General features: G+C 41.8%; 1 protein-coding gene across 1 annotated transcript in view; it reads right to left on the reverse strand.

Moving 5' to 3' along the window:
- The window catches only part of MCTP1 (multiple C2 and transmembrane domain containing 1), a 748,272-nt gene that overhangs the window by 284,115 nt on the left and 439,313 nt on the right, over positions 1-24,844 (reverse strand). Inside the window, exon 13 of the mRNA XM_066603001.1 lies at positions 6,013-6,115. Within this exon, the coding sequence (XP_066459098.1) occupies positions 6,013-6,115 (103 nt within the window). The remainder of the gene's footprint in view (positions 1-6,012; positions 6,116-24,844) is intronic.

The raw sequence follows: 24,844 nt of genomic DNA on the forward strand, positions 1-24,844 counted from the left end.
TGGGTGAGTGGGGGGTTGCAGCGGGGAGTGGGGGGGGAGAGGGAGAGAGAGAGGGCTCCCCCCTGTTCCCCGCTGCTACCCCCCACTCCGCCATGCCTCCCCCCGGCGCCCCCCGAATCTTTTCACCCGAGTACGGAAGTACTCGAAAATCGCGGTGCTCGATCGAGTAATTACTCGAAACGAATACGTTCGCTCATCTCTAATTATAGCACAAATGCACAATGCCAGTCAGAGTGCTTACGGCAACCCTATCGAGATGATGTGACATGACCTAAAGAGAGCTGTGCTGGCAAGGAATCCCAGAAATATTGATTAACTGAAAGACATTTGCAGGGAAGATTGGTCCAAAATTTCTCTTAAACATTTGTCCAAATGTTATTTGCAGGTAAAGGTTATGTGTCATCAGAAAATTACCTATTATATAAATCACGTTTTTGTTTTTAACATATTTTTTAAGAATTTTCAGTGATTTTATTTTCAAATTTCGGTCACAGTCTATATTAAAAAACAAAAAACTTAAAATCCTGTATTTTTCACATTGCCCACATAGCCTAATACTAAGTTATCACTTCCTGATCTGTAGGGTAAGCTTTATAGCAGTCATCTCACTAAGGGCGGATTCACACAGGGGTGTATGTGAAGTGCGAACGCCTCAGCATAACGTATTTGCTATTATCGAGGTTGAGTTGCATGCACGTCAGTGCATTTTAATCTACTTTTTGTGCACTCTGGGCATGTTTATTTGCGCGCAGCCCTAACTTAAATGGCTATGAAGCCTGGGGTCCAGATGTACTCTTTTTTTCACAGAATTATGCAGCATACTGTGCATTTGCATGCGCACTTAGCACACATTTACACACCTCCTATAGACTTCTATAGGGGCCTTTGCTGCACAAATGCGCAGGAAAATAAAGGATGTTCTATTTTTTGGCGTGCCCCAAAATGGAAACTGTGTTAGAACCCATTGATATCAAAGGGTTCTTTTTCTGCATATTGCACATGCTAATTTGCCCATGTGAAGCTGCCCTAACGTCATAGGTAGGATTGCACTGAAAGGTAATGTAGACAACACAGGATCCACCTTTCACAAGAGGTATAAGCTCCACCCTGCTAAATGACCTCTGCAAAGGTCACAGAACATGCCTAAAACAGTCTCCCATACAAAGTCAATGGCTCCCCTCCTGTCCATTGTGGGAATAGCCCATGAGACTGCTGTAAAGCATATCTTTAAATTCTCTTAAGGCTTTATTCACACGAGCGCATATACACTGCGTTTTTACGCCCGACTGCTATACGCGACCATCTGGGGAATTGGTTTCAAATGCATTCGTTCACACAGGTGAATATACGGCGCATAAAAACGTTGCACTGTAAAAAATGGAACATACGTGACTGAAATATGGCGACAGCGAATATACGGTGGGTAAAAAGATACTTCTGGTTCTATCTTTTGACCGATATATGCCGGCAGCTCCCATAGACTCCTATGGGAAATGGAAGAAAAAGGAAAGGGGAGGCAGTTTAGCAGCGTCCAGCGCTACAAAATGCTTACAGGTGCCTCTATTTAGGCATTTGAAGCCATCCTGAGGATTTATGGCAAGCGAGGGTTTTCCGGGGGTGCAACATATTTTTTCCCTAAAAATGTCGCTCACGCCCGTGTGAATGGATGAGAAAACGATAATTTTTCTGGCCGTGATTGCAGAAAATTGTTCATTCATGCAAATTTACAGTGCGGACGAGAATGTAAAAACACATACGCTAGTGTGAAAGAGTCCTTAGGCCTCTTTTGTACGAGCGTATATCGGCCACCGTTTCCAAGGCTGGCTGATATACACTACGATGTGATGCACTGGATTCCGTATTCCTGCGGCGTAAAAGCACCTGGCTGGGCCAACATAGCGCCGAGTGCTTTCATGCTGGGCTGAAAAGATAGTCCTGGAACCATCTTTCCAGCTGGAATACGTCAGCCGCTGCATGGGCTCTTATGGGAGCCAATGACAGTGGCCGAAGAAGGGAGTTGGGAGGGAGTTGAGCAGCGTGACTGCTAAACTCTCTTCCTCTTCTCTTCTCCTTTCCGACTGTAAGCTCCGCCCCATTCTGCCCCCTCCCATTGCTGGCTGCGGACAAGGGGCGGGAGGTGTGGGTGCTTAGCTCCACCTCATCCCGCCCACTCCTATTGCAAACAGCCAGAGGGAAGGAGAGAGGAGGTGAGACAGCGAGGGGGAAGGAAGGGGAGGCAACAGCATTGTGTCCTTGGCATATATGCGGCGTTGCCCGTGCTGTCTGAACGGGCGCACAAACGTTAGATTTGTGCACCTGTCCATGCATTTTTTCGGCGCCGGCAGGCGCACATAAAGCGCCTACGGCCGTGTGAAACAGGCCTAATACTGTTAAATGTAGCTCAGAAAAGTCATGTAATGTAGGGGCAACAAAATCAAAAATCTACAACCAAAAAATAAAAACAAATTAGAAAAAATGAAAAATGTTTTTCTATCTGGTTTTAATTAATACGAAAAAATTTTGCTGATACAGACCCTTTAAAGGAAACATTTGGTGGAGCTGATTGCTGCTAGCGGAGGATTTACAGGTTATTAAATGGAAGGACTTATCACTAGAGATGAGCGAGCATACTCGTCCGAGCTTGATGCTCGTTCGAGTATTAGGGTGCTCGAGATGCTCGTTACTCGAGATGAGCACCACGCGGTACTCGTCTCGATTAAACGAGCACTGAGCATTGAATTCAATGGAGCTGGCAATACAGCCGGCTCCATTGAAAGCAATGGGCTGCCGGCGATCGCGGGATGAATTGTCAGGAAGGGTTTAAATATATAAGCCCTTCCCTGCAATTCATCCAGAAATGTGTAAAAATAAATAAAAATATACTCCCCTTGTCCCGGCAGAACGATGTTAGCCCATTAAATTCAATGGAGCCGGCAATACAGCCGGCTCCATTGAAAGTAATGGGCTGCCGGCGATCGCGGGATGAATTGTCGGGAAGGGCTTAAGTATATAAGCCCTTCCCTGCAATTCATCCAGAAATGTGTAAAAATAAAAAAAATATATATACTCACCTTGTCCTGACAGATGGAGTTCAGCTCGGCCGGCCTGCAGTGGGTGTGAAGGGGGTGTGAGTCAGACATGCCCCTGATTGGCTCAGCGCTGAGCCAATCAGAGGCAGATCTCACTCACACCCATTCATGAATTCATGAATGGGTGAGTGAGTGTTGCCTCTGATTGGCTCAGCGCAGCTCTCAGCTGAATGACAGCAGTTCAGCACCACAGTGCAGGGGACAGCAGGAGAACACGCGGCTGTGCCCCGGCAGCTGAAGGGAGGTGAGTATCTATTTTTTTTGTTTTTTAAATCACTTTTAATTCATTTCCAGGGAATGGCTTATATGTAAAGCCCTTCCCTGAAAAAGAATTCAGGTGTGCCAGCGGACCATTGTCTTCAATGGAGTCGCCGCCAGCAGCAGCGGCTCCATTGAAGAGAATGCCTGCATTTTTATTCTTTTTTACACTAAAATCTTTCTTATATTTTTAAGCCCTTCCCGAAAATTCATCCCGCGCTCGCCGGCAGCCCATTGCTTTCAATGGAGCCGGCTGTATTGCCGGCTCCATTGAATTTAATGGGCTAACATCGTTCTTCTCTGCCACAGCTGTTACAGCTGTGGCAGAGGAGAACGATCATTATGCTGACAGTGGGGGGGGGGGTCTCACTCTTGCCACTATTGTGGCTTAATAGTGAGACCTCGGAGCCCGAAATGCAGCCCTGCATGTTGCTCCTCGCCTGCCCTATCCATTTCTGTGTTTTTTACATGACTTTGGTGATTTGCTAAGATTTTCACAAATGAAAACCTTAGCGGAGCACCAGTCATATACAAAAATGCTCGAGTCGCCCATTGACTTCAATGGGGTTCGTTACTCGAAACAAACTCTCGAGCATCACTGAAAGTTCGACTCGAGTAACGAGCACCCGAGCATTTTGGTGCTCGCTCATCTCTACTTATCACTATTTCTCTTCATGGTGGTTGTTTACTCAATGTGCTCAATAAAAGCTGTATACTGACAACTGTTTGTTATTACTTTAATTAGATTGTCTATAATTGTGACATTGATAACAATCAGACCACATTTTATTAGTAATCAGTGCAGAAATCCAGACAACTACAAAGGGTTCACTAACTTTTTCTTGCAACCATTTGCCTAATTTGGGTACTCAGTGAATAGCACGATTATAAAACTGGATCCTAATTGTACACGTTCAGCAAATAGTGAGTCAATGGTAGACAGGCACAGTGAATTGCACTAGCTTTGGGTTTTAGACGGCCTAATTTGTGGCCATCTCCTGAACACACATAAAAGACCACAATGAGTCTTATTTTCTGAAAGATTTCTTCCATTCAGAACCCAGACAAGATGCTTTTGAAAGCTTTGCCTTAGGTGACACGGTTCAGAAGGAGTAACAGTAGCGAAGGATTTTCTCTTTGTTTGTTTCAAGTTCATCATTAGGGCGCCTTTGCTAAAAAAAGAGAAAGCAGAGTTTAGACCTATTGTCTTTTTTTCCCTCTGTGTACTTTTCGCCCTCCGAAATGACTGGTTTTAAAAGCAGAAGATAGCCAGATCCACAGGTGGCTTTTGAAAGCAAGAATGTACTTAATTTCACTATTAAGTCTGGAACGTTGAATTCTTTCCTCAAAGGGTTTGTTTGTCATTTCTAAATAATAAAAGTCCTCATGATCAGATCTGTCAACTGTTGAGTGGGTTTTAATATCGAGCAATAAAACTTTTTCTATCCGTGATAGGGTGTTATAAGGACACTCGATGGAAGTTTTCTCCTCTTTGAAAAACGTGAACTGTTCAACGCCACAAGAAAACTTTGGAATGGCCTACGTGTTCGTACATGTCGGTGCTTGTTATGTGTCCATTATGTATTATTTTCAGTGCTATGGAATATAGATGTCACAATTGATGACTGAGTAGAGGTGTTTAACACTTTTCATTAAACCAGGGCAGTGTCAAGAAGGTACTGCCATGTGACTAATGAAGCATTGTGACCATGGATCTCACTTAGAGAAAAGACAATGCCTTTGACATATGACAATGCATATCATCCAGCTGCTTCAAAGATTAGCTTTTCTCAGCAGCATGCTCTGCCAGTGCAAATGGGAAGATAAAGATTATAGAAAACAGTGATGCAGCTTGAAGCTTCTCTGCCCTGGTGGAAAAGGTAAACCTGGAACAGCCACTTTACTATCTATGACCCTTGCACCACCAAAAGTTGTCTTTTTCTTCTTCCTTCCACTGACACATTAAAGGGCCCCTTCAGTGAATGTTTTTTAATTCATTATGTAACTACCCCTTCAGTATATATAAATCAGCTTGTATTACCTTGGTTAGGTATTCCTTTCTGTTTGAAACTCCTAGCTTATTTCTCTTCAATGGGGGTTTCCAGGGAAATACCATTGATGACCATGATCATTGGAATAGGTCATAAATAGTTGATTGGCTGGGACGCTCGGGACCCCGACTGATTAGTTGAGCGGGCTCATGCTGTCAGTGCCGCTAATACACAGGAGTCGGAGCGGAAGCAGGAACTACTAGGGAATCAACTGCTTTACCGCAGAGGGCTGGACCCCAATCCCAAAACCTGCTTGAGGCCCCTGCTCCATCTGAAGCCTCCCCCATTTCATATACACTGCATATGGAGTAAAAGCTAATTCTGTTCCCTAATTCTATGTAGCACACACATAAATAACATCAGCTTATAGGACAGTATACAGCAGGACTGAGTAGTGTGGAGGTGATTCCAGTAGCTGTAAGATAGTAAATAACTCACTTTTAGTTGCAGCACTCACAACTGTATGTGTTTCTCTCCCTCCTCCTCTCCCCTTTTTTAAATCAGTTTTATGCCCCTGTAGGCAGTTGAACCTGTGATCCTATGATCGCTCAGGTAATACACTGCAGTACTTCTTTTTAATTAAATTAATAGCCATTACTTTAAACAAAACTTACAAGGTGAAGACTTTTTTCCACTCTGGGTTTAGGTTTTTGTAAACTGTGTGTGTCATCAGACGGTCATTGTTCAACTCCACTACGCAAAATGGGTCACTTTTACCTGCAGAGAACAAAAGAAAAGCAATTAGTGACATAAGTGGCATATCCAATTCACCATGTCTAAAAATAACAGAGAAGTCTAGAATAAAAGAGCAATAGAACATGTTACCTTTTCCAATTTGCAATGCTGATTCAAAAATACTGTGCTATGCATAGCCAGTACATGGATATACCGTATACAAATATGTAGTTAATATATATTCAGTGCATGAAATGACTCAATGGATTTGGTGACAAAATAAGACAAAATGACAATTTCTGAAACCATCAGAGAACATAATACATATTTTAAGATGACAGTATATAAATGTAAAATGTATTCTAGTATCATATAGCCTTAACTGCCACTTTAAGCATCAGGATACCATATGGTATCCAGGGGGAGGGGTATGTACAGTGTATACGGGTACAGAAGGAGGGAGGGGGGCCCAGCTGAATTTTTGCACCTGGGCCTTTAGTTACGCCCCTGGTATAGAGGCCAACTGAAGTTAGGCCTTCTTCATTTAAAACTGCTGCTAATTCTAGAGGTTAATCCATATTTCAAGCTTTCCTGTTTCATTCAAACGTGACCTTTTACTCAGGACCTGGGTTGCTTCTGATCATTCCACTGTCTATAACTCTTGCACTGTTTGCCCAACTGTTGCTCTGTAACCTGACTTTTTCTTGCCTTCTGATTCTGTACTCGGCTCACTGTGCCAATCACATTTGTCTGGCTACACTTTCATTTCATCTATGGTAACATCAGTAGTTCAGACATCTACAGCTTTGTTTTTTTGCAACCAGTAATTACTTGTTTATCTGGAAACCCAACTCTTGTAAAACAACTTATGTCAAAATCCAGGGGCAAGAAGGGTACTAAGCTGCTAACAAAAATGCATCCTACAGTTGTACTATGGAGTCCTTTATATGATATCTCTGGTGCTGAGAACTACCCAGTTGAAATACTGTAAGTAAACTACAACTATAACCTACTTATTAATTGGGAATACCATTCTGGTCATACCTACAAGATACATTTCTTCCTGTTAGCGGCTTATGAGCCAGAACAGGATTAAAGTGTTAAAGTAATTGAAACAATGGGGCAGATTTACTAATACTGTACTGTCTAATAGTTACACAAGACAGTCTTGACATGCGCCAGATTTATCACTGTACCTCAGCTGAATGGTAAACCTGTTGAATCTCTAGACTGCCTAGTCTAACCGCATACTACCTGTGAGCTTAGGCCTCATGTCCTCGGGCGTTTTTTTCACCGCGTATTGCACGTGTGTTGCATGGCCGCAAGATACGCGGTGAATGGAGTCAATGAAAGTCATTGATTTTTTGTTGATCCATGCATATGTGCATATCAACACTGTATGTCAATACACGTGACAAAGAAAAAAAATCGCAGCATGCTCTATTCTACCACCTATTACGTGCATACAGCACTATTGATCTCTATGGGTGCATGTAAAATGCATGTTGCTAGAATACATGCAATGAAGTGGTAAAAAGCAGGAAGAAGTAGGAACAAGATACTTAATACGCAGGGATACGCAGCTAATTACACGCAGCGTTTTACACATACGATAGAATTTGTAAACACGGATCAGTGCTGCAGACAGGAGTGGTGGTGCAAAAGAAGCAGGGGTATTGGAACAATGAGTATACTTTATTTATTTGTTTTTTTTAACCATTTCCTGCCCACTCTCAAATTTTCCATTAACTTAGAAAACCCCTTTAAAATACACTTTAGGTTTCCAATAATGGCTCTGTTCCAACGATAGTGAAGGGTTCAATTTTTACAGGATCAATGATACATATAACAGATTTATATTATTTTGTTTCCTAACAGAATTTTACAGATTCTATTGGCTTGAGTTTAGAAGGAACTTATTGTATTGCTTAGTGATGAGCGAACTATTGATCAGTTCAGTTCGGTTGTTTTGCAGAATTTCGACAAAAATTTCGGTCAGAATTTGTTTGAACCAATCCGGAACTTCACGGAAACCCTAAAGATGGTGGATAACACTGTATAAGAGCCAACAATGCCCTGTAGAACACTCTTAGGTAACCTTGGAGTGTATCTAAGTATTTTAAAGCTATTTTTGACGCAAAATTAAGGAAGAAATAGGAGAAAAAAGAAGGAAGAAAAAGGAAAACTATTAAAAAAAGGAACAAAAAGGAGAAGGAAAGAGAAGGAAAACAAAGGAAAAATAGGAAGGATTATTTTTCCTTCCTCTCCTTTTTCCTTCCTCTTTCTTTTTCCTTGGTTTTGAAAAGACGAGAAAAGAAAAAGGTAGAAAGAAGAACTATTTTAGAGGGTTCAGCTGAGTTGAGCCACCCAAGATTCGGGTTCCGGCGAAACCAACCTCTTGTCGAAGTTCGACCCAAAACAGGGTTAGACTGTTTCGGTTTGCTCAACCCTTGTATGAAACATACTGGCCTATCTATTGACAACCTATCATAGAAGACAACGATATATTGTTTTGTGGCCAAATAGTCAGTAGAACTTGTAATTTGAGTCCCGTGAGTGGTCCTACTCACTGATTGACAGCCCTCCCTGCGTGAACATCACAACAGATTCAGCTGTCAGTCAAGGACTGTGCAATCTACTCATAAGTCCAAAGATAGTAGGGATTTCTACCAGTAAATTACATAATCCGTACAACTAAATATATCAACCTGCTCAGCTTCTCCTGCTTTACAGCATATTGCCCCCAGATAGGGCTGTATTTTAAATGTGACAGGTCACATACAGTAGATCAGAAATAATATGTGAATATTGCAACGCAGTGACTAAAGTTTTGTTACATCTTCAGAACAATTAAAAATTGAGAAGACAAACTTTACTGCGGGTAATGGCATACCCATATGCTTAACAGCAAGCGGAATCATAAAAGGCATCTAAAATGAAACATTTTCCTGTGTGTTGTTCTAATGTTAACAGATACAGTAACACAAGTGTATTCCCCTGCAATAAACGTCAGCAGCGTTCTGCACCAGAGGAATCTCTTTAATCCTACGTGCTTCTGTATAGTATGCCATCTCTTCTACATATCTACAGGAAGGAGTTCCTTATAGTGCATGCACCAGTATTTAGGAAGCATTCAAGCATGGCTCCCAATTTCCCATGAAAAGCAATGTGTAGGTATTTCAGAGGACACGTATATAATTTGCTCTTTTGGGGCAAAGAGTCCAGGGTCTTTGGTTGTTTTAAAACATGGCAATTTTCTCAAAAACTGCTGGAGCTGAAACATCAATTATTAAAAGGGAAGATTGAAGTGTTCTGTCTTTAGTTAAATCTTTTTTGGGTAGTTTGAAATACTAGGTTTTGACAATAATAGCAACTTCTTTTTCCTCTCTGTGCAGTTTACCATCTGTTTGATTGGTAGAAAAGAAGCAGATCCTGCTGTGTTTATTGACTCCTCAATGGGTAATTTAAAAGTAAAGTGCAGCATTGCTTTGTACATCTGTAGGGGTGCATTGCTGCGGTACCACCATATTAATGCCAAATCACACAACTAAATCATGCCCTCATGGCCTCGATAAACTGCTAGCCTGCTGCACACAATTTGACATTAGTAGCTACGCGGCATGAGAGCTGTCGTTACATTTGGGGCGAGGGATATGAAAGTTATTGAAATCTGCAACTTGGCTCCATTAAGATAATATCTGAGACACTCCGCAATTGTATTTTGTCAGTTGTTCAATATGTTACTGATGCAATTTGCAAAGCACATTGGGATGTGCAATCGATTACACATCTCAGTTTGCAGAAGGTTTGAACCCTTTGATTTGTGGTGGAAGGAGAGCTGCTAAAATGAAACAGTTTTATAAAATGGTGACTGCAGGGGGCGACCATGAATAAAGCAAAATTTAATATTAAATTGGAAATCTGTGTAGTCGCTAAGTCTACACTCATTTATTTTATTTACAAAATGTCATTTGCTTCCAGAATCATTAAGCCTGCAGTTAACTCCTTCACTGCAGTGGGCTTTGGGACTCTGCTGTATTGCAAAGTGCAGCTCGGCTTTCCTTGGCACCGAGGAAGTACATGCTTGTAAAAAAACATTATCAGAGGAATTTTTAATGCCACCTTTCTGGCATTTTTTTTTTACCCCTCCTCCAGAACAAAATGCGCCAAAGTTTTCCTATTATCGCATAATGTTGATAAATGTGTTGAATCTTTAAATATGTTTAGAGATGTTGCTACACTTTTTATGCCACTCAGCTACTGGCGTGAGACTGCTCAGAAGTTTTGAGACATTTTAAAATGTCTCAATCGATAAATCTGTCTAAAAATCTCTCTCTTTTCAGACTCATCCCCTTTTCTAGACACTTTTGAAAATTGTTTAGTGAGCTTTGTGAGGTATAAGGCTGGTTTGACATCTGCGTTGGAACCTAGGGGATCTGTCACAGATCCGACTCAAAATACTGCATGCGGCGCTTTGTCTTCTGTCCAAAAATCGGGCAGCTGAACAGAAACCGAACCGACCCCATTGTAGTCAATGGGGTCCATTCGGCTCTGTTTGGTTCCATTCTGACATGGAGCTGTTCGCCCGCGGGGTTTCCCCTTTCCTGCTCTCCAAATGGAGCAGGAAAGCAGAACCCCAAGTGCAGATGTGAGCCACATTCACTTCAATGGAGATGAGCTGCAATAACAGACACAACCCATGGATAAATATGGCGCTGTTTGTGGAAAATAAAAGAATACAATGAGGTTCCCTCTGGAACTGCCTTACACTACTAATGTACACTCTTAACCACCTGCAAAAGAAGGTCTTGGTGCCCCCAATCCATATTAATGATTCAATTAGATTTTCCCATTCCATGTTTGCTAATATTGCAACACCTGTTCAGTTTCAAGACAATTCTAGAATGGTCCCCCTTTCCCCAGTTTTGTCTCCAACTTCCAATGAACTCCATGACTGCTGTGATACGCTGCATCGGCACCCGATGAAAAAATCTAATTGCAGTTTATAAAACTCTTTATCTAGATGCCTTTGTTCAGGATAGGTCATCAATAGTTGATCAGCTGATTGTGCGCCCGCTGACCGAGCCGTAAATAGACAGGGGTTGGAGGGGAAGCAGCGGAAGTCTTCGGGCTGGCCTCTAATAGCCCATCGCTTGTAACTTGCAGGCACAGCTTGTGTTGATTTCATTGAGAGCTGCACTTGCAGTTACAAGTGCCGACCACTACACAGAGGTCAGAGCAGAGACTTCTGTGGCTTCCGCTCCGACCCCTGTCTATTTGCAGCGCTGTCAGCAGGCGCACAATCAGCTGATCAACTATTGATATCAATAGTATAATCCATAGAAAGCCCCTTTAAGGATCTTATTTTTCAAATTTGACATCTGTCATTTAATGTGGCAATAACTTTTGAATGCTTTTACTGTTTTTTAAATGCAGATTTTGCTGGAATAATTTTCCGACGCCTCGTTGTGTTTTCAGCCCCTGAGTTACCAGTACATTTGAATCCACCAAGAAGTGGCTCTATTTTGGAAACTAGACCCTCTCGAGCAATATAATCATCTGGGGAAAAAATGTTAAAAAGTTCACGCCTCTGAGCCCTGCTGTATTACATTGTATCCCCGAGTTCCCAGTAAAGTCAGGGGGGACTCTGAATTTTCTGGGGTAATCCATTGGGCATCAGGTAAATCAGGGTCCTCTGAATTGGTAGTCCTTGGACACATTCCCAGGGATGTAGGGTGTTCAGACTAATTTGATGATGAAAAGAATAATGTGGGGTCATCCTCACTAGTAGAGTCTGACTCAGATGCAATTGTTGCAGTGCTGTGATCAGGCAGTCAGCACTGACTGACCAATCACAGCGATCACTGGGGCAGGACCACTGTGATTGGTAGCCCAACTGCTATGTTAGCAGCCATCACTACAGTATTGCCACAATTGCCACCACAGCGATACTTTAAACACAGGATGTAAGTTAAAGGGGTTGTCTCGCGAAAGCAAGTGGGGTTAAGCACTTCTGTATGGCCATATTAATGCACTTTGTAATATACATCGTGCATTAAATATGAGCCATACAGAAGTTATTCACTTACCTGCTCCGTTGCTGGTGTCCCCGTTGCCATGGCTCCGTCTAACTTCGGTGTCTTCTTGCTTTTTTAGACGCGCTTGCGCAGATCTATCTTCTCCATTCGGCTCGGCTCGGCATCACCGGCATTTTGGCTCCGCCCCCTTGTACGCGCCATCGCGAAGCTCCGCCCCCGTCACATGTGCCGATTCCAGCCAATCAGAGGCTGGACTCGTCACATGTGACGGGGGCGGAGCTTCGCGATGACACGTACAAGGGGGCGGAGCCAAAATGCCGGTGATGCCGAGCCGAGCCGAATGGAGAAGATAGAACTGCGCAAGCGCGTCTAAAAAAGCAAGAAGACACCGAAGTTAGACGGAGCCATGGCAACGGGGACACCAGCAACGGAGCAGGTAAGTGAATAACTTCTGTATGGCTCATATTTAATGCACGATGTATATTACAAAGTGCATTAATATGGCCATACAGAAGTGCTTAACCCCACTTGCTTTCGCGAGACAACCCCTTTAACGTTCTGTTGTGCTAAGTACCATACACCCATGACGTAACCTTACATCCTGTGACTTTAAGCGGTTAAAGAACTGTAAGTAGGAACTTCCTAATTAAGATGCCAGCCAACATGGCTGCTGAGCTAAGAAACCAAAACATAAATATTTTAAAAAGTGGATTAAACTATAAATAGGAACAAGTGATTGTAAATCAACATACAGCCGTTAATTAGCAAAATGATTGCTAGGGGCTGGAGTGCTTCTTTTTAAAGAAAGGTGGACACATGTCATACTCCATCTATTGAAGTCTATTGGGAGTTATAGAAACGGCTAAGCGAGCTATGGGGATTCAGTTCTCATAAAGCTGCACATATTAATATAAGCTACAAAAATATACTGTACTTGCAACAACCCTGTATGTATAAAGAAAAAAATATGCACAGGTTTGAAGGCTCCACAAGTTTACTTGACCTTCCAAAATGTACAATTATTTGGCATTAAGTACAGAAATTAAAAGAGAACTGTAATCCAACCTTAAGTAAATCCCCATATTTTCACAGACGAAGGTGTTATAACTTGTACATCATCTTGGATTCAAGTGGAAACAGAAAAATTGAAAGAACATTAAAGTCGACCAGTTAGGTCACCTGATGTGTCTGTTTTGATAAGTATTTGTATTCCTCATGAGATACAAATTCTGAAGCTCCTTTCTTAGTACTCAGCAGTGTGCCGTCCCTCTGTTATTCCTTCTAGAAATTTATGAATAGATCGACAACTGGATGTTACCTGTTAGGGTGTGTCCTTACATAGTCTGACACCATCCAATCAGTGCTGACAGTATCAGATTGTGTAGAGACATACCCCTTTGACTATGGTGAATGGTAACACCCAGTTGTCAATTTAGTCATACATTTCTAAGAAGAATAACCATAGAAGAATAGAAGGCAGAGTTATAAGAAAAGATGCTGCAGAATTGTTATTTCATGGGGAACACATGTATTTACAAAAGTAGAATTGTCAGGAATGATAATAGATTGTCTTTAACATTTATATAGCAACTATCTCATCAACTCATCAACATGAGCAGGAAATAAAGCTACAGTATATAATGATATGATCAATTATAACCATAGTTACGATATATAGACAGATAGATAGATATGAGATAGATAGATAGAAAGATAGATAGATAGATAAGATATGAGATAGATTAGATATGAGATAGATTAGATATGAGATAGATTAGATATGAGATAGATAGATAGATATGTGATAGATAGATAGATAGATATGAGATAGATAGATAGATATGTGATAGATAGATAGATAGATAGATAGATAGATAGATAGATAGATAGATATGTGATAGATAGATAGATAGATAGATATGTGATAGATAGATATGTGATAGATAGATATGTGATAGATAGATATGTGATAGATAGATAGATATGTGATAGATAGATAGATAGATAGATATGTGATAGATAGATAGATATATAGATAGATAGATAGATAGATAGATAGATAGATAGATATGTGATAGATAGATATGTGATAGAATGATAGATAGATAGATATGTGATAGATAGATAGATAGATAGATAGATAGATAGATAGATATGTGATAGGTAGATAGATATGTGATAGATAGATATGTGATAGATAGATAGATATGTGATAGATAGATATGTGATAGATAGATAGATATGTGATAGATAGATATGTGATAGATAGATAGATATGTGATAGATAGATAGATAGATAGATAGATGATAGATAGATAGGTAGAAAGATATGTGATAGATAGATAGGAGATAGATAGATAGATAGATAGATAGGTAGATATGTGATAGATAGATAGATAGATAGATAGGTAGATAGATATGAGATAGATAGATAGGTAGATAGATATGAGATAGGTAGATAGATAGATATGAGATAGATAGATAGGTAGATAGATATGTGATAGATAGATAGATATGTGATAGATAGATAGATAGATAGATAGATATATGATAGATAGATAGATAGATAGATAGAATATGTGATAGATAGGATATGTGATAGATAGATAGATAGATAGATAGATAGATAGATAGATAGATAGATAGATAGATAGATATGTGATAGATAGGTAGATAGATATGTGATAGATAGATAGATAGATAGATTTCTGGCCATAGATTTAGCTGAGCATGAGCAAGCAAGTACTTTTGCACAAACTAAACCATCTGTCCTAATAAGTAACTTAACGTTACTAGAAAATGTACCGGTATATTTATTTGTGCCACCTGATTCCATTTAAATGATTTGTTTTATTACTATACCTAATATAGTGGTAATGTATTTAACATTCATTAATGTTTCTATGAGCACATAATATTAAGCTTCCGTATGAATATCTGTATAAATTTACAAATGCTACAAAGAGCTGACCTTTCATAGATGAAGCGAACATCAATGCCACATTACCAGGTTGTTCATCATGCATGTTACCTGACCTTATCATCTCAGCAACTACACATGAGGACTGTAATTAATACACTGTCTTTTGTCATAATACTGTCACCCACTTCACATACAGCTTAATACATATTTTCAACATCCGTGAATTTGCATGAGACAACAAGGTATAGGAAATGCCAGATTATGATGTAAATGATGTACAGTAAATTATGTGACATGCTGTTAGTTCAGTGTTGTGTTACATCAATGTAATGGATTATGGTTTCAGCATCTAAATAGTATGATTAAAGAGACACAGTCACCGACTTTTATCTCTACAAGCTAAGCTTATGGGCTGAATGTAGGTGAACCGTGGAGTTTGGGGATGTAAGTTTTATACTTATTTTCCTCATCGTTACCCCGATGTGAGCGCTGAAAGCCGTCGCTCAATACATCCAGCGGTGCTGACAAGTAGTCTGTCCATTAGAAAAATTAGAAAGGGAGGACTACTTAGTCCCCCGTTCAATGCATTCAGCAGTCGCTTTCAGCGTTCACACCAAGTGAACGATGGGGGAGGTAAGTATAACACTTAGGCCGCCTGCACACGGGCAGGTCGGACCCCGCATGTGGGATTCCCACAGCAGAGTTCGACGCAGTGCCCGACCGGTGATCCCAGTATACCTGTCTGGCATCTTCCCCTTTGCTGCGAATGTGCCGTCCGGAGCGCCGGCCAGTACATGAGGACGCCACGACGTCGCTATCGTGATGATGCGGCTTCTGTGGCCATCCTGCAATGATGATTGCAGAATGCCCGCAGGCCGGACGGCTTCCATTAACTTCAATCGAAGCCGGGCTATACGTAGCCTGCAAAAAAAAAAAAAACGCAGCATGCTGCGATTTCTCCCCCGCGAGTGGAAAATCACAATAAATTTCCGCTTGTGGGCAGGAAATCGCGTTTTCTCATAGCATGCTATGGACTGGAATCCCTCTCTGGATTTCGCAATGCAAGTCCGACCATGTGCAGGAGGCCTTTCATCCCCGGATTCAGTGTGTCACCTGCTTTCAGCCCATAAGCTTAGCTCATAGGGCTAAAAGTAGTTGACAGATCCCCTTTAAGAATTATACAAAATCAACACACTGCAATATTCATTGATGTGAACACTGAAGTTACTCACATTTTTCAAATACAGTATATCATCTGTAGCAATCTGGTCCACAAGTACAGATCATATTTTATTTGCATGCCTTGCATCTATGAAGTTGGTTCATATACACTGAATGTAATGTATAATACATGTGCATACAGTCTATGCAGCCAGTGATGTTCAGTATGTAAATCTTCCAAAGCTGCATTCAAAGAAGTTTAGGCTTCACTGGGATCCCATGTTACAATATAATTAACTCTTCCTCATTGAGAACCCCATGTAAATACAATGATCCCTCAAGATACAATGGCCTGAGGATACAGTATTTTCAACATATAATAGTCTTTCCTAGACTACTGTAACTTCAAACTGTATTTAATATACAATATCACAGACAGTAAAGATCTGCTGCATGCGTACTTTGCTTGAAAATCCAGCCAATCACTTTATTGGTCAAACGCCTGTATTACTGATGTGCATGCACCGATTGGGGGTTGTCCAATGAAAAATATTGTTTATATTAAAATCCAATCGATAATTATGAAAAGTTTTCTATTTACACTTAAGAAAAATGCTTCAATCATCGCATATTAAAGAAAGAATGTTTGAATAGCGCCACCTACTGTTTCTATTGAAGTGACTTTTTGTGTCCGGTCCACCTCAGTAAATGTTCCCAGATGGTCTCACCTACTCAGTCTTGCTTCACTCTCTTATCACTTGCTCAGTATCTCTTCTGACATCAGAGAAGACACAGCAACTTCAGAAGCAGACACTCATCACACCAGGGATCCCTCTACATACCCAGTGCAGCAGAGAGTATCAAGACTGAGCATGTGTGACAATCTTGAAACAATTACTAAAGTGGACACAGAATAAAGACAGCAGGTTCTAGCATTAGTCTGGGAATATCAGTGAACATAAACTTTTTTTTTTAATGTGTGTAAATACAAAAATTTTTTTTAATTATGGCTGGAATTAACTATAAACAATATTTTTCATGGGACAACTCCTTTAAATATATTTAACCAGAATTTTCTATTACTTCTAGTTGCCATTTTGAGGCTTCAGAACAAGTTACCAACTTTTCATTGACATATGTATTCAACATACAGTACAATATTTTCAACATAAAATGGTTGTTCCAGAACCATTTAATGTACAAAATGTTAAGAGACCACTGTATTAGAATGCCTAATACAGATACCAAATCAGCAGGGGGTGCAGGTGAATGTGAGCTTAGGTTTTCGAATATACCACTTAATAAAACTACATATGATTACATACTGTGTAGAGATGAGCGAGTATACTCGCTAAGGCACATTACTCGAGCGAGTAGTGCCTTAGCCGAGCATCTCCCCGCTCGTCTCTAAAGATTCAGGGGCCGGCGCGGGTGACAGGTGAGTTGCGGCGGGGAGTGAGGGGGGGGAGAGGGAGAGAGAGATCTCCCCTCTGTTCCTTGCCGCTCCCCACCGGCCCCCGAATCTTTAGAGACGAGTGGGGAGATACTCGGCTAAGGCACTACTCATGTGCCTTAGCGAGTATTGTCGCTCATCTCTAATACTGTGCATGAAATCCTTCTTTATAGTCTTCGATTTTCCAGACGTTTGACAGAAAGTGAATTTCCTTTTTAGACGGATATACAAGACTGTGGTTGTGATGCAACATGTTGGCACTGGTCGGCAAGGCGTTACCGACTCCTTGCTGCTAAGTGGTTAATTGGCTGGCTGTGGTAGGTGGCTGCTCAGCTAGTCAGTCAGCAATCGTTTGGTTATTTAAGCCAGTTCCTCTGAACATATGGTGCTGGTTATACTCTGTTTAGGCGGTATTTCTGGTCTATCTGCTGTTCTGCCTAATATACATGTAGAGTTGGATTTTCCCTCTGTTAGTGTTCCTGATTATCTTTGGTCTGCTGGTATATACCCTATGCAGTATTTGTCCTATGCTCATGGCCACCTAACCCTGTTCACTCTTTCGAGTTGGGGCATCCCTGAAAATGCCCTAAGTTCTTGACAGGGGGTTGTCTTAGTCAGGATGAGTACTTTGCTTTATAGGCAGGTCTGCTCACTTCCTGATAGACTAGGGACAGTTGCCCCGTTTCCCCTTTTGTGTTACCCTTTGCCACTACTTCATTATCCGTATTATTGTGGTGTTATTATATCTACTACATCCTGGCTGGACATACAACAATAGCTGTAACACAATCCCCAAGAATGTTCTATACACTAGTTGCTTAATATTTATAAAGAAACTTGGGAGAAATTCTATAACAAGCAAAAATAAATTAATTTCCACCAGTGTTGCACAAATAATTAAAGACAATCCAGCTATTATAGTTTTTTTTTATGATGCAAACATATTATGGTGCAAGTATGTCAGGTCCTCAGCTTGAAATGCTGCATAAATGATCCAGAAAAAAAACACAGGGTTCAGGGGTCTCTCATTTTTCAGCTCGATCGCAAAGCTTAGTACAAAAAATTATCCTAATTAATCTTCTCCCAGTGTGTTTCCGTTTTCTCTCACTAATTGCACTCTTGTGCTCTTTATCATTAAAGCTCTCTGCATCTTCATGTCGAACTGAAGATGAACATAGTTATCTCTATACTCCACGGCTTGTAGACCTGTTTTCTCCCTTCTATTGAATTTATCTCTTATTTTTTAACCTCATTATCTAACAAATCCCATCTTCAATAGCGCAGCGCATCTTTATACTTACCAAGCCTCTCTTATTAGGACCTGTAAGCTGTCAGGTGTTTACAGCTAGGGACACTTAGAAGAGAGTAGTCACAACTGTATTCTTGTAGAGATATTAATTACTAGATATTCTAGGTGAAAATATACATCATAAAGAGAACTAACCAGAACTACCTGGGGTTAGAGCGTGTCAGAAAACACCCTATGATAGGGTGGCAGTATAAAATATCACAAGGTCTTAGAGATGACAACAAAATTCAACAGCCATCTAAAAAGTACCTGGTATTATAATGCATCATTTGCATGTTTCTGATTATCGTTCCACATTTATAAATGTTGAAATCAATTTCCAGTCCAAAAATTGGAAATTCAGTTTTGGTTGGAATGTTACCTGGTCTCTCACAGCTTTTAGTCTGAACATTTCATACTGTACCGATTACAGCAACCGAGTACTGGTACTGTATAAAACCTCCTACCATATTCTTGGGGTCAGCCAAATTGATCTCTGAATTGAGGAAAATTTAGGAAAGCAGCTATGACTAAATAGAGGCACTAAATGTAATAGGGGTGGCGAAACTCTGCTCTCCTATCTTACCATAGTGGCTCTGATGAGTGTCTGTATCGACTGCACTAGACTCTGCAACCTGTAAGACAGGGCAGGGAAATGGAGTGAGGAGAAATTGGCTGTGCACCATATTCAGGTGCACTGCAGTGCATTCAGGCACATGAAGCACCAGAAACCGTCAGCACTGTAAGTACTAACTGAAGACCCACCTATGCATAAACAATGGACGATGAACTGATTGCTCATCGTTCAGTGTAAGTAGCGGCTGTTCAGTACTGAACGGCTGCTGTGTTAGGTCAATGGAGAGATGTGGGGGACCGCGAGGAGAGAAATCTCCTGCTGCCTCCCCGCCTAGAGCCAACGATACTAGCTCCCATGCAGGTGCACGGGAGCTAGCATGTGCGGGGACGAGTGACGGGCATTGTTTGCCCAACAGTTATCCCGTCTAAAGGGCCCTTTAAACATTTTAAGACGGCGTCTAAATTTGCACGGTCTAACTTATAGATAGTATTACTAAATTTGCCCCAGTAAGTGCAAGTGTTATGTTCTGGCAGCAGGTTCGGTGGCTGAAACAACCTGAATGGATATTAGGCCTCTTTCACAAGGGCGAGACCGATATTCCCTGCGAGAAAATTGCAGCGATATCGCATCTGTGTCCTGTGCGATATTGCCATGTTTTCTCACAGCGATATCACAATTTTTGTCACTACAAAGTCGTAAGACTTTGTAGTGCTCTTTTGCTGAGGTTTTTGCTTAAAATATAAGCCCTACCCCAAAAATAAATCCTATCTGCCTTTAAAAAAACAAAAACAATACATCACTTGAAAAGCGCTGTCAGGTCCACCGCGCGTCTCCTTTGCAGCTCCAGCAGACTTGCTTGGAGGTTCAAAATCCCCACCTCCAGGAAGTGCTGGTTGTGATTGGCTGAGCTGCAGCACTTAAAAACCTGTGACTGCAGCGCTCGATAAACCAATCACAGCCATTCAATGCAATGGCTGTGATTGGTTCATCGAGCACTGGCTCTGATTGACTGAGCTGCAACGCTCGAGAACCAATCACAGCCAGCACTTCCTGGAGGTCTTAGAACCTCTGACCAGAAGCGCTTGCTGAACACTACAAGCAAGTCTGCCGGAGCTGAAGAGGAGACGCGTGGCGGAGCTAACATCTTAGGTGATGTATTTTTTTTTCTTTAGTGCAGAAAAGGCTTATTTTAGGGCTTTAACAGTAGGACTTCCTACTGTAAAAAATGGCATCACACTGCAGGAAAATCACGTTTTCGTGCAATGTAACACATAGGAACGGTTTATAGGAAAACATGGGTAACAAAACCTAGTAAATCGTGGCTATATAGAGCATTTTGCAATTCAGTATTTTCGCAATGTACCAGGCTAAAAAACATCATTAACGTGAAAGAACCCATTGGAAAGCATAGGCTTCACATAAATGCGAATTGTAGCGCTGTCGCATTGTAAGAAAATCACACAATTTTGTCGCCCATGTGAAACAGGCCTTAATGAAGCAAGCATAGTAAAGCAACAGTCCAGGATCGGTACACAGATAAGCTGCAACAGTTTGTAGCGTGAAAATCTCGCAACAAAACATCGCTCATGTCGAAGAACAAATAGGAAACCATGGGCTTCACATTGTAGCGATGATTTTGTAGCCCGTGTGGATACGGCCTCTGAGGCAGACATAGAAGCAATTTAAGTTCAATACATAAGCAACAGCTGTTTGAAGAGTAAAGAAATAATAGCAGCAACAAGGTAGACTAAAGCCAGGAAGTGCAATAATCTGGTAAAGAAAAATTGCTAGAACAGGTGTATATAGCAAGTCCAGAACTGGGGCCAGGGGCTTGATTAGGCAAATCAAGGCAAGGAATTTCAAGAGGCAGGGAACTAGGTCAATGGGCTCGACAAAAGAGCTGTCTAGAGTAACTAGTAGCTCAGCGAGAAGAGCTACTGTGTAGGACACGGGAGCTTTCTGGTCCAACTTCTGACAGCAAGGTGGATTGTGGAGGTTGTTGCCACCCCAATTAATATCCATGGCTGGCACCCAGTAGGGTATCTGCAGCTAAGGCACCCATGGGGGCATCTGGGATCAGTTAACACTATTAAATTAACTGTGTTTTCCCTTTCTTAATTGTTGGAAGGTTTATGGGTAGAATATTTTGCTCGTTAATGAGCTCTTCTTTCCAATCTGACTTTTAAGATGTCTATCTCTGCTGCATTTATTGCAGACAGAAAGCATAGTGTGTTATGTTGTTTCCACAATAGCAAATAAGGAACTCCATTGTATTACTTCCATTTCATGTTAGTGGAATTGGAATATTATTGTGACTGTCTGACCTGTGCGATAGTACTGTGCATCGGAGCACAATCTATCATCAAACCTAACATCTTTCAAGCACTAGCTACTAGCTCAAGAGAAGGACATTAATCACATAGCACATGCTAAAGGACTAATCCCACACTTGTTAGTTTAGGGACACAAACTGAAAGTTGAAGTTTGTTTATTTTTTACTAAATTTAGAAAAACGAAAAAAAGAAAGAAAACATATTCTGAATCATAGGTTTAGCCAAAATATTTTCTACACACTGCGATATATACAGTTTACTCAAGAAAAGAGAAAATAGATGATCAGCAACAAGATCTGTATATACTGTACTCAATGAGGCACTAACATAAAGGGGTTGTTCAGTTGTAAATACTGATGGCCTATCCTTAAAACAAGACATCAGTAGATCATCAGGGGTCAACCACCTGTGACCCCTGCCGCTCACATGTTTGACAGGTTGATGCACTCATGCACTGAGATGATGTAACGTCTCTCAGCGACCAAGATACAAGGCCCATGCTGAGGGGCTGGCGGGGTTGAGGTAGCACTTGTCACGGTGGCTCTACCAGACTCCTTCCCGGAGGGATGCAGGTAACCTCAGCCAAGGTAATACTAGGCCTCTTCCAGGCAACACTGGGACAGCAATTACCTGTGGATGTGTAGTGGACTTGAGAAGTTGTCACTCGAGACGTAACTGTTCCTTCACACCGTTGATTCTCCGGCAGTAGAAATAATAGAGTCCACACACTGTTAACTTTGGAAACTTAATCACTGGGAACAGACAGTGACTGGAAAACTTTACTTTTCACTTGTAGAATACAGCTTTACTCGGCAGTGCAGGAAAGACAGGAAATCGGGGCTACAGTTGCTCTCTGTATGACTCCGCTCATGGACACACACACTCTGGGATGCAGGATAACTCCGGATGGGGACACAACACTCTGCAGACACTTACTTGGGAATTAGTAGCCTACTTCTCCTCTCTCTCACTCCTTAAAGATCGTTCCTGGAATTGGGGATCTCAGGATACCTCTCTTCAACTTCAATCCCTTCACCACGTGAGGGTTGAAGGTACCCCCATGTGGCCTGCACTCTCACTCAGAATAAAATGGAATTGACCCTTCCTTTCTATCACACCTTGCACTCATATTTATAGCATTCAATCACCATGTGACAAGACAATTGGTTACAGACATATCCCAGCCACTTTCAGACATTAACCTCTTACAAGCTGCAGCTATGCAATACACATAACTAGAGACAAGACACTTTGCACAGTGCATCCACACTGAAGACAAGACATGTATGACAATTATGGAGGGGCCAGATATATACACTTCGGGCCCCTACAATGATTTCTGCAGAGAGCAGAAAGCTCTGTTCCCACTGCAGTGCTAAGACTTTGTATTACAGGCAAAGTTCTCATTCACTTCAATGGAGCTTGGCCTGCAATACCAATTCTGGCCACTGCAATGAGAACGGAGCTGCCTGCTTCCTGCAGAAAATAGCTCAGTGAACAAGCACATTAGCCCAGTAGACAGGTAATTGGCAGCTGGACATCCCCTTAAGGCCTCATGCACACGGGCGGATTTTTGCTGCTGAATCTGGAACAAGCATCAACCTTCAGAATCCACAGCATTAAGCCTCCATAGCATGCTATGGAAAAATGATTCTTCATGCACACATGCGGGAAACCAATTGTGGCTTCCGCTCATGGATGAAAATTCACAGCATGCTCCATTTTCCTGCGGTTCCTGCATGGACGGCTTCCATTGTAGTCAACAGAAGCCGTCCAACCCGTGGCCCATCCACAATTGACATTGCGGACGGGCCACATGTCCAACGGCGAGCCTTGCAGACCATCCGCAGTGCAGATGAAGATCAAGTAAAGCAAGTACGTGCAAATGCCGGCTGGGCACAGGTTACTGTTCAAGTACAACTTATAATTTATGTTGCAGGTATGGGTTATATACAAAGATTGGTACAATAAGGTGCAGACACATGGTGGTACTGAAAAGATGGCAAAATTCTTGGGTATTGTAATAACAATATAAATTATGGTGATGTTGGCTGACGGTGGGTCTCAAAGTTATTGTGTCTGATGACTCAGTCCCTCAGCCTTGGTAGCGACTTGCTAGGCAGTTTAGCTATTCACGTAATCAGTTGTAGCTCTTCACCTCTAAACTGGCTCAGATGTCTCCACACTCTCTAACACATAGTCATCTCAATTCTCTGTCTCTCGTGACAGCTTGGTATCACACGACTCTCTCTCTCATGCCTTCTCTTTTTGACACCTCCGACCACAATCCTCACCCAGGACCAGGGGCATAACTAAAGGCTCAGGGGCCCTGATGCCGTGAGCTGGGGCCCCCCCTCTATCTGTATCTGTCGCCGTACCCATACCCATACCTAAACCATGCTGCACAGAGACATAACTTGAAGCTTATAGGGCCCCAATGCAAAACCTGTAACAGGGCCCCCAACTATAATGCTTTATTCATAGTACTGGGCTCTCTATATGGAGAAGAGAGGCCTTATGGGTCCCCTAAGGCTCCTTGGCCCGGGTGCAACCGCATCCCCTGCACCCTCTATAGTTACGCCCCTGCCCAGGACCATGGCCATACCACTAGTGTTTCCTCTACGTTTGACCCTCTGATAAGAGATGAGGTAAACAAGCCCAATAACAGCTAGAACTGTCTGTAGAGTGTGGTAGTTTTAACTATGACTGTGCACAGCTTAGGGGGAACAGTGCTCACCACCTCTGGGTTTCACTTTACCGTGCGCTATAACTCACTAACAGGCTACATGGCACCCAAACCAGCACCTCGAATATCGTGCTCTAAGGAATGAGGCAATGCCATGGCTGCACGATCCACATAGTGAACCCCTAATCCTGGGCTGTCATCATTACAGTAAAGAAACATTATTGCATACAGTACATAACAAAAGGTGCAATAAATGCACAAACACCTCAATAAACAGTGCAACACATAAAAACCACATTTCCTGGGCACTCC

This window comes from Eleutherodactylus coqui, chromosome 5 (genome assembly GCF_035609145.1).
Source record: "Eleutherodactylus coqui strain aEleCoq1 chromosome 5, aEleCoq1.hap1, whole genome shotgun sequence".
In the NCBI taxonomy this organism is placed as follows: Eukaryota; Metazoa; Chordata; class Amphibia; order Anura; family Eleutherodactylidae; genus Eleutherodactylus; species Eleutherodactylus coqui.